General features: G+C 55.4%; 1 protein-coding gene across 1 annotated transcript; it reads right to left on the bottom strand.

The window, feature by feature from the left end:
- Positions 1-564: 564 nt before the first annotated feature.
- Positions 565-10,071, bottom strand: AP2M1 (adaptor related protein complex 2 subunit mu 1). The gene is made up of 11 exons (XM_074404620.1): positions 9,965-10,071; positions 7,881-7,997; positions 5,800-6,065; positions 4,354-4,436; positions 3,621-3,756; positions 3,382-3,523; positions 2,789-2,908; positions 2,555-2,690; positions 2,354-2,451; positions 1,784-1,895; positions 565-1,182 (listed from the first exon to the last, which is right to left on the bottom strand). The coding sequence occupies exons 2-11, from the start codon at positions 7,952-7,954 to the stop codon at positions 1,048-1,050; spliced, it is 1,302 nt and encodes a 433-aa protein (XP_074260721.1). The 5' UTR covers positions 7,955-7,997; positions 9,965-10,071; the 3' UTR covers positions 565-1,047.
- Between the last annotated feature and the right edge of the window lie 452 nt (positions 10,072-10,523).

Here is a 10,523-nt window from a genome sequence, read left to right as displayed (position 1 = left end):
GCCCCAACACACCAGCAGGATCTGGGACATGCCCCAGGGGCACATTGCACTGCCGGGGAGGGGGAGAAACAAGCCTGTCCTCCTGCCACCCACTCAGCAAGATTTGGGAAAGCTGGGTAAATGATGGAATTAAGAGGTCAGTTTCTCAGGATGGCTATAAGACCAGATACAAACTTTGCTTCATCTATACTTAATTATAGAACATCTGCCTAAGAATTAAAGAGCTAGGTGCTGTGGTGGTGCACACCTGTAATCCCAGCTACATCGGAGGCCGAGGCAGGTAAGATCTCTTGAGCCTAGGAGTCCGGTGACCAGGGGGAATAAAGGGGGGCTAGGGCAATAATCTACCCCCAGGGTACTGGGGCTGCTTGCCCTTGAGGCTTTCTTATAGGGGCCAGGAAACCTGGGCCCACAACCCACAAGGATAAGGGCTTGGATGGCCCAGGAGGGGCCTGACTGGGACAAGTCGAGCAAAGCGCCTTTGGAGAACTAGGAGCAGAAAACTGTGGGAAGAGCAGCACCGCCAGCCCCTCCCCACCGAGCTCCCACGTCAACACAGCCAACTCCACTCCACAGAGTTTATTGGGTCTGTAACTGGACGAAGTCACACTGTACAAAGTGAAGCTCACACTATCCCAAAGCAGAGTGGGACTAGGGGCTGGGGTCCTTTACTGGCCTTCGGGGGAGCTCCAAGTGAGGGGCAGCCAACCCTCTCACTCCAGAGGTGTGGCCACAAGGGTGGGAAGGAAAAGGAACCCACCTGGCTTTGGTCACAGAACTCAGAGCCTGGCACTAGGCCAGGACAGACAGGCGGTTGGGAGAGCAGGAGCCTCAGCCACCCTGCCCAGGGAGCCCGGGGAGCCCGGGGACTGCTCCACCAGTCCCACTTGCAATGTGCTTGGCCCAGACCTAGACTCAGGGGCTGGTGCAAAGGGAAGGCAGCAAAGCAGGAGGGAGGAGACACTGACGTGTGGTGGCGGGGAGGGAGTGGCACCTGGACCTGTGGAGGAAGGTGGGTGGGGAGGTGGGCTAGCAGCCTAGTGGCAGCTAGCAGCGAGTTTCATAAATGCCGCTGCGGCCAATGTAGCGCACCCATTTGATGACATCGTGGTCGCTGTAGTTCAGCTTCGGTTCAAACACCTTCAAGTAGCGCACCTTGAGGCCAGATGGCGCAAATGGCACCTGGGCAAGGACAGCTTGTTAGAAATGTGGCCTTAGTATTACAGCTGCTCTCCTCTGCGAAGTCCCGTTGCCCTGCCCTACTTCATCCCACTACAGGTGTTTGAATGGCTGTGGCCCTGAAAGCAGCTGGGGGGTGAGGGACCCTCTAAGAGGTGACTAGAGAAGAAAGCCCTGCCTATGACACCTTGAATCAGTTCCTTTAACAGCAGGAGACAGCAACCAAAGAGTTGCTTTAGAATACACTTATCCTGCTCAATATTACGAACTCAAAAATAAGGTGGAGCAAATGACGTCTACCATGTGTAAAACAAAGTCAGCTCACTGTTTTGTCTGCAAGTAAACTTTGTGTCTCACCTGGCATTTAAACAATCTAAGTTTTTCAAAAGAACTGTGTTAGAACAAGGCGAGAGAAGTAAAAGATTTTCCTCACTGTGAATAGTAATTTCTGCGAAGAGGCTTGAAGGGGAAGGATGGATCTATGAATTAAAGCCACTTCTTTCTAGGCCTCAAGTTTCCTCACCTCTAAGGTGTTTATCAAGATTATCTCTAGGAGCTTTTCCAGCATACCCTGGCATGACTCTAGGTCCCTCCTCTGCCATACCTCAAAGTTCATGGAAATGGGGGGTCGAGCCCATTTCTTCTTGTCGTTGGTAGGCAGAAGCTCAATCTCTGCGCTGATCTGCGATTCCTTCATACCTGCCATGCGCTTGATCCTGGGAACACAGGGACAGTGGGCAGCCTGTTGCAGCATGGAGGAATTTCAAGGGCAGTTGCCCATTTTAAGCAGAGAGAGAGCCCAGGAGGTGCCAGGACAAGGAGAGGTGGTCAGGGCCCTGAAAACCACTTGCTACGGAGCCTTGGGTCTACTCCTTCAGGACAGGATGCAGTTTCTGCTTAGACACTGGGGCACGCTGTCCTTTGCTGTCCTTTGCTGATATATTACAGGGGCAAGCAGGGAAACGCTGAAGCATCTTAAAAAATAAGCACATGCATGAACCCCAATGCAGGCGTGTACATACTCACACAGAGAAGGGCTGACAGTACATGCCGAGGCTCCTAGAACAGCAAACAGGCACACTCCCCCTACCCCTCATGCAGAAGATCAAAGGTGAAACAAGAAGGTACACTGCCATCTCGAGCCCTGCTGCGGCCTAATGAAGGAAAGACTCACTTCCATACAATGGCGTTCTCGCTGGCCTTGTACTTGGCCTTCCCCTTCATGCAGATCACCTGCACCCCACTTGTGTTCAGGGGGGTTGGGATCCTCACCTAGAAGTGACACACCTGTCAGGGAGCTCTGTCAAGCTGTGACATCAGCTGCCTTTATGCCTAGGGACAAGTTCTTCCTCCTCCCCGAGCCCCTTGTCCTCACCTCAATCTTCTGAGCCAGAAGTGAGGGTTTAAAGTTGGACTTGATGACCACCTTGACCTCCAGTTTGGTGCGTCCCACTTCTCGCACTAGCGGGATGACCCGGAAAGGAAGGATGATGTCCTTGGTTGTGCGATACCTAAGGGATGGGAAGCAAGGTCACCAAAGAGCCTGCTGTACTTCCTCTCCTCGATCTCTGCCAGCAGCTCTGGCTGTCTCCTCCCACCCCAGCAGCACCTCATAAGCTCAAACTCTCCATCTGGTGGGATGAAGCTGATGCTGCGTTCAGAGTCAAACTTGCTGAGTCGTACACACTGGTGGAAGGTGCAGTCATCAATGGCAATTGATTGCTTCCCGCTGCAGGCAGGGGCAGAGGAGGAGGTCTTGTTGGTATAGGAGAATGACAGGTGTCAGGCTGGGAGACCACTCCACCCCAGGCTAGCACCAGAGACTATGAAAAGCTGCTAGAATGCAGCTTTCTGATGCAGAGGTCTGCCCCAGAGTTTGGGATGACAGAGAGGCTTGCAAGCTCATTCTCTCCAGAGAGCCCTGCTGCTCGGGACTGGGGTGTTTCAGGCGCACAGGACAGAGGCTGTCAGTATGTACAGAAGAGGCTTGACCCTAGGGACCAAACAAAGGGGCTTGCTCTCTGAGGGCAATTCCCTCATCTCTCATAGCACTAATGTCAAGAGCAAACAGCCAGGCTTACCATCAGGAACAGAGAGTTTACAATTATGGTGGGAATGAAGTTCAGAAGAAACTTGAGTTCAGTAGACCCCACTGAGCCCTCCGTGGGACACCCCTTCCCGCCAGCTCCCTGCCTCAGGCACCTCTTGCTTGTTTCATCAGCTGTGCCTTTGCCCTGTTTTTCAATGACGATCTTGTCATTCATCCCAAATTTGCATTCAGGCATCCCACTCAGGTAGCTCTTCATCACCACCCGGCCCGACACATGGGCGCTCAGCACCTGCCCTGGTGATGAACAGATAAATGGGGAGCAGCAGAGTCAGTCGGCAGGCCCAGGATCCTGCCCAAGCCCCCTCCTGCTTTATCATCAAAGGGACCTCACCTTGTGGGGACATGAGCAGGTTCACACTCTCCAGCACATCCAGGAAGAGCTCATTCCGGCGATACTTGATACCTTCTCGCCGCCAGCCGATCTGCCCCGTCACCTGGCTGGTGATCTGTGACTGCTCTTCTTTTGTCTACACGGGGGCAAAGACAAACAGCAATAGCCTCACTCCTCTCTCCCTTCCCTCATCCTGTCTCTATCCCCATTCCACCCTCATTCCCCTCCCGTCTAGTCCCCACCTGTAATCCATTTTCCCCTGTGAGCCCCAAAGGGCAGGGCCTGGATAAAACAAAGCAAAGCTGCAAGGGTGAAGGCTAAGGGACAGCTTACCTGATGCTGGAGGCCGCAGGGCCAGCGAGGAGCCCACATGAAGCAGCAAGGGAGGCAGAAAAGGAGGAGAAAGCTATGAGGCTTGGATCCTAGGAGAGGGCCCAAGCTCTCTCCCTGCAAGGAACACCTGGCCTCAGGAGCAGGCCTCCCCCTACCCCCATCCCCACCCCTCAGTGCAGAAGGAAACTGCTGGCGCTGTATTCCTGGTAACAGAGATGCTGAATTGGCTGCTCCTGAGGACCACACAGGGCAAACTAAGCCTGCAATCACAGCAGGAGGCTCAGGCCAGCACTTCCTGTCACGGGAGGGCTCATGAGTCAGCTCAGACAAGGCTCAGGGGCCAGTGGAGATGAAGGGAGATTGGACTCCACCCTGACTATAGTTTGCACAATTCAAGTACCTGACTCTTGATGCCCTGCTGGGTGATGAAGGTTTTCAGCGCGCCTGTCTCGGAATTCTGTGGGTAACCAAAGTCTAGAATCTCTGCAAAAAGAAGGGAACCATCAGCCCCTGGTCAAAGCTTCATTCCAGTCCCTACTCAGGCCTACACATGTCTGGCTGGCACAGCTTCCACAGACTGTGTGGGATCATCTCAACAAAGTCTTCTAGCTCTGTAGCATTTATTCTGTGATTTGTGCTTGATAGGAAAACAATTCAAAGGTTTGATTGTTTTCAAATAGAGAAATCAAAGCCAGGTGCAGTGGCTCATGCCTGTAATCCCAACACTTTGGGAGGCCAAGGTGGAAGAATCACTTGAGACCAGGAGTTCAAGACCAGCCTGGGCGGCCGGGCGTGGTGGCTCAAGCCTGTAATCCCAGCACTTTGGGAGGCCGAGGTGGGTGGATCACGAGGTCAAGAGATCGAGACCATCCTGGTCAACATGGTGAAACCCCGTCTCTACTAAAAATACAAAAAATTAGCTGGGCATGGTGGCGCATGCCTGTAATCCCAGCTACTCAGGAGGCTGAGGCAGGAGAATTGCCTGAACCCAGGAGGCGGAGGTTGCGGTGAGCTGAGATCGCGCCATTGCACTCCAGCCTGGGTAACAAGAGTGAAACTCCGTCTCAAAAAAAAAAAAAAAAGACCAGCCTGGGCAACACAGTGAGACCCAGCTCTGCGAAAAATAGTCAAAATGAGCCAAGCATGGTGGCATGTGCCCACGGTCCCGTCTACGCAGGAGGTTGAGGCTTCAGTGAGCTGCGACTGCACCACTGCACTCAGCATGTGTGACAAGAGCAGGACCCTGCCTGTCTCAAGAAAAAGAGAAATCAACAGATGAGTCACATGGCCAGCGGGTGGCAAGTCAAGAAGCTTTGAGCGGTTTTCTCCAGAAAACAGACATTCGGAAGATGGAAGGACTCACCTTCCCTTACATCGTAATCATGGTATCTCCCCTGCCAGGTAAGTATACCTTCCCTTACATCACACTCTATAGAGAAACAGAGGTAACAGTGCACCTCAAGGGGCCTGTAATAGCTCACTCTCCCCCAGGCTCTGAAGCAGCTGCCGAGATGGGAAACCGGGAGGAGAGCCAGTGAACCAAGGTCCAAGCCACAAAGGAAAGAGTATGAATACAGGAGGTTCAGCCACCAAAGCTGAGTCAGGTTCCAAGCCCCCTGAAAGCCCAATACACCTGCTGGCCCATTTCTGTGTTCTACTTCAGAGCAGCCTTTAGGTCTGGATGTGAACTGGCCTTCTAAGAGGCACAGAGATCCTAGCCCAAGAGACCAGATACTCAGAAAGTTCAGAGTGCACCAAAGCCTCAGACCCGCACCCGCTTCAGGCCAGGCCCAGCTTGCTCCTTCCTCACCCTGGGCCCGCCACCCTGCCAGCCCACCAGGCTCACCATCCAGCAGCTCATATATGAGCACAAAATTGTTCTTGATGTTTTCCTCGCTGATCTTGCCAAAGTAGGCAGCCATCACATCACACATCTTATAGAGGAATTCGAAGACCATGGCAGCGTTGACATTCTGCTTGGTGACTGCTGCCAGCCAGATGTTGGACCGCTTGACGTGGAAGAAGCTGGTGCGAGCAATGTTGGTGACGGGGCTGCGCACCTGCTGCCGGGCATGGATAACATTGACCCGAAAGGCATCCACCGCGTTCCTCCTGAGGGAAAAGGGCACATGGGGCCTGCTCATCACCCAGGCCAACCTCACCCAACAAGGACCAACCACAGCTGCTAACAGCCCCACTCTCCTTACTGCAGAGGTCTGACACACACGCTGGAAAGAAAACCAGTGCCTAAACCACTAGGGTGGTTCCCTTCTCGTGACTGCCCGTGGAGGCATGGGGAGCAGGCCGGAGTGGGGCTGGTGTCTACGGCCCCCGAGAAATAGGGAAGTCAGGTATTAAGGCCGACGTAACCTTAACAACGTGAAGTTCATCAGGTTTAGACACAGACAGTCCTGCCGCCCAGGGCTGGTTTCCTGGCTTTCTCTAGCTTCCCCGTAAGCTCCCAGGCCCAGGGCAGAAGGAGACACTGCTTCTTCTCCAGTCCTCCCGCTAGTGTCCCACGAGTGGGGAAGGCCAGCTCCTCCAGAAGTTAGACAAAGCCAGAGTGACTTCAGAAGTCACGAAGGAGGGAGAGGTCTGCAGGACCTGTGGAACTGTGCAACCCACTCTTGCCAGGATCAACTCCAGAGCCAGTTCAGGGACCGGAAAAGGATGCAGGCAAACAACCATGGGGGCAGGGCCCCCCACCTGTACCTGGGCAGCAGCTTGAGAGGCCGCTTACCTATTGCTACGGCAGCCAATGAGATGGGATGAGAGAAATGACGCCAGCAAGAAGAGGAGAGTGACAGCAACGAGAGAGAGGGTTAGACACACAACACACCGGGAGGCAGCACACACCGTGAGGCGGAGGCAGACGGGACAGGCAAGGCGGCGCGTGAACCGCCTCGGCTTGCCCAGTCCATCCGAGGCAGGAGGGCTGGGGGGGTGCAGCCAGCCAGGGGCAGCCAGGCCAGGCCCTGCCACAGCTGCTGTAGCTCATGCCACTCTACCAGCCAACAGAGAAACAGCCTCAAAGGCCAGGCCAGCCCAGCACCCAGGGAGTCAGGTGAGGGACACAGCAACAGGCCCATTCTGTGACTGTATCTCCAGCTCTCTGGGGAAGAACAACAGGCAGCAAGAACCAGAGGAGCCTCATCTCGTTGGCGCCTCACAGGCCAGGCTAGGTCCCCAGTCGGAAAGAACAAGGGCGTCCAGGGGGCACAGAATGAGAAGGCAGGCTGTGGTTGGGTGAAGGTCTGAGGGGCCCAGCATATGGAGCTGTTCTGGGTCTACTCTGATAGGCTGGGGAGGGTAGCATGGCCTCCCCTGCCCTCCCTCCATGACCCGGAGAGTGCCTCACGCTTCCTCCCAGCCTCTCCCCCAGGAATGGCCCAGAGGAACTGAAGACAGCTGAGTCAGCAGCCTGACTCCTCCTGAGAAAGGGAGCAGGAGAGGATTCGGCAGCCTGGAGAGGCTTTCAATAGAATCCAGTGAAGGCGCTTGACATGAGAAGGGCTTCTGAGAGCAAGGCTTAGATGGATTAGGACCTCCAGCCTGGCCACTAACTCCGCCCACTGGAGGCACTTCTCCCTCCTCCTCCCCAAGGAAGGCATTAACTAGCCTGGGCAAAAGCACTCATCTTCAGCACCCAGGCCTGTAACTAAAGAAACAGGATGCAGGAAGGGCAGGAGCTCCTCAGGCGTGGGACCTTGCCATTCCACAGGTCCCACCTCGTAGCCTGCAGGCTGCCTGCCAGGCCGATACCACCAGACCTAATGGGAGCCAGGCTAACTAGCTGGGCTTCCAGGATGCAGCCAGGGGTCGGGGTGGCCCAAGTCAAGCCTCTGGTGGGAACAGACCTAATCCTGCATGCTGGGGCTGGAGGGGAGGCGAGGTGGGGGGCATAGCTGGCAGGGCCAGGGGACTCACCCGATGTCATCTCGGTAGACTCGGGAGATGAGCACCTCCCCCTTGTGATTATAGATGAATAAGCCTCCAATCATGGCGGCAGATCAGTCTCCGAGGCCCATCGCTCTGAGAACAGACCTAGGATAGGCAGGGGCGGGTAAAAGAAGGCCTCAGAACCCCTGCCAACAACCCCTGTGGAGCTGTGCAGGTCACTGGAGCTTTTTTCCTGACTCAACCCTCTAGCAAGTGACCCTGCAGCCCTCCCAGACAGGCCCCTCCCCTCAGCCAGGCTCCAGTTCCTGTTTATTCCACACTGGATGGGAGAAAGAAAAGGAGAGAGATTAGGCCCAGGACTCTAAGGCCATTTTGACCCTCCCTTTCCTGGGGCTGAGCATCAGTAACCCCCGCCCCCTCTCCAGAGCACTGAGCTCAGAAATGATCCTTTTCGGCCACCTCCTGTGCAGACTCTCAGGCTCCAGCCTGTGAGTCACTAAGGCCTGCCTGCCTGCGGCTGCAGGAATGGCGGTAGGAATTACTACGGCTGGTTCAGGCCTGGAGCCCCCAGGCCTAACCTTTAGAGCATCCAGCCTCTCGGGCTCCACTACCCTTCAAAGAAGGTCGCAGGGCCCTGAACCTCCTGCACTCACATTCCAGGAAAGGGTGTGAGGAGAAGAGAAGGGAGCCCTTAGGCCCTACTGTCGACCCAGGAGTGTGGCTTAACCTCTTCCTAGCAGTGGAATAGGCAGGCAAAGGGCAAAGGAGGAAGGTCCAGTGCTGGCAGACTACACTTCCATCACCCACGCTGCTATTACAGTTACCTCTGACCACTGCTCCCCTTTCAAAAAGCTCTGGAATGCAATAAAAATAAGGACTGCGGTGGGGGTGGGGGTGGTGCAAGCTCATAAAATTAAGAAATCCTTCCATCTGAAATCGTGATCCAAGCCCATCTAGTAACTCACTGCTGGCCTGCGTTACCTATAAGCAAGAGCCAGGGATGTTAGAATGCCTGAATTATCCAAATTATTTGGGTCAAATTAATTTGAGTTGTTTTAGAAAAGGCGCTACTTTGGTTTTAGATTTCCTGGATTAGCCCTGGTATTAATTTCACAGGGAGTACTTTAGCAGACTTTTCTAAACTGGAAAATAAGGCCTTTTCCTGTGGCTGTCAAGGTCTTCCAGAGGGGTGAGCGCTCTCTCAAGGTGGTCGACTACATTCCATGCCTCACTCCCTAACAGCCTAGGAAAGGACACGCAAAATGGAGGTGGAGCCTGGGGCAGGGAACCAAGTCCACAGGTACCGGCTGGTAGGTAGCGCAGGGCACCGGAGAACCGGAGGTGGGGCCTTGGGCAGAAATGGAACATTTAGTTAAGGGAAAAGACCTGCAGCGACAGCCAGGCAGCGTCCCCAGGTGAGCCCACAGCAGCAAACTGGGCTGGTGGGGTGCACCGAAAGGTAAGAGTTCCCAGTATGGAAAAGGTCAAGGCTTTAAGAAGGAAAAGCCGGCAGGCGGAGATTGACAGTGGTGAACAAGCTGGGGCTGACAGAGCCTGCCTGGGATTCGGCTGCAGAGTAATGGAGGGGTGGTGGGCTTTTCGCCTTGGGGAGGGCATCGTGGGAAAAAAATGATGCCACAGGGTGCGGGGGCTGTCACAGGTCTAAGGAAGAGCCAAGGGGTGTCACTGAACTGAGAGGAGGGGGCGCTGCATGGTGTGAGACTTGTCACGGTGCAAGGCGGCGGCACAAGGGGGTGTCACTGTCCTACGAGACGGGAAATTGTCCTTGCGCGGAGGGCTAGGGGGTTGGCAGGATCCTAGGGAGGGGGCGCTGCGCAGCGTTCCTGCTCTGGGAGGATTCCAGGCGGTCTCCCTCTCACGGGAGGCGCCAGGCGGGTCAGGTGGAGGGCGCCGCTCCCCGCCAGCCCTGCAACCGCGCCCTGGGCGCCCCCGCCCCACCATCCGCTCGCTCCCGGGTCTGAAGGCTGAAGCCACTCCCGGGTGTGGGCAGCTTTTCTCTCAGCTCAGTGCAGGGCAGGGCAAAGCTGGGCGGCGGGACAGACAACCCGCGGCGTTCTCCCCCGACCCATAAGGCCAGATGCCCGGCTCACCTGGTGTCCGCGGCCCTCTGCTCTGCCGGCCCGGCCACTCTCGGGATCCCAAGATGTCCGCCCGCCCCCTGCTCGTCTGCCCGCTCCCTCGGCTTTCACCGCAGTGCCGCGGCCCCGCCCCGGCGCCGGCTGCGCTTGCGCGCCCGCCTCCCGCGCCAACTACAAATCCCGTCAGGCTTCGCGGCCTCCTTGCTAGCAATTTGAAGCTAAGTTTAGCAAAACCACAACTACCGACTGCCTTCCAGAAACCATCCCCGCCTCAGGGGGAGGGATAGGCGTGGCCTTAGTCGGCCCTACCAGAAATACACATTCCGGCATACACCGCTCCACCCACCTTTTTTTTTTCACTGAGCACTCTGGGAATTGTAGTCTCTGCACTTCTTCCTGTTCCCATTTGTTTCAGAGAGCTTTGGAATATTAATACCATTTGTAGAAGCACACCTGTTAAGCCTCGGATTGCTGTAGGCCTTTTCTGTCTCCAGAGTCCCAGGACTGGCTGTCCTCACTTTACACACAAATAAACGCAACTTGGCAGTAGAAGTGTTTGTGCTGAATTTAC

This window comes from Saimiri boliviensis, chromosome 8 (genome assembly GCF_048565385.1).
Source record: "Saimiri boliviensis isolate mSaiBol1 chromosome 8, mSaiBol1.pri, whole genome shotgun sequence".
Lineage (NCBI taxonomy): Eukaryota > Metazoa > Chordata > Mammalia > Primates > Cebidae > Saimiri > Saimiri boliviensis.
This window is presented reverse-complemented; position numbering and strand designations above follow the sequence as displayed.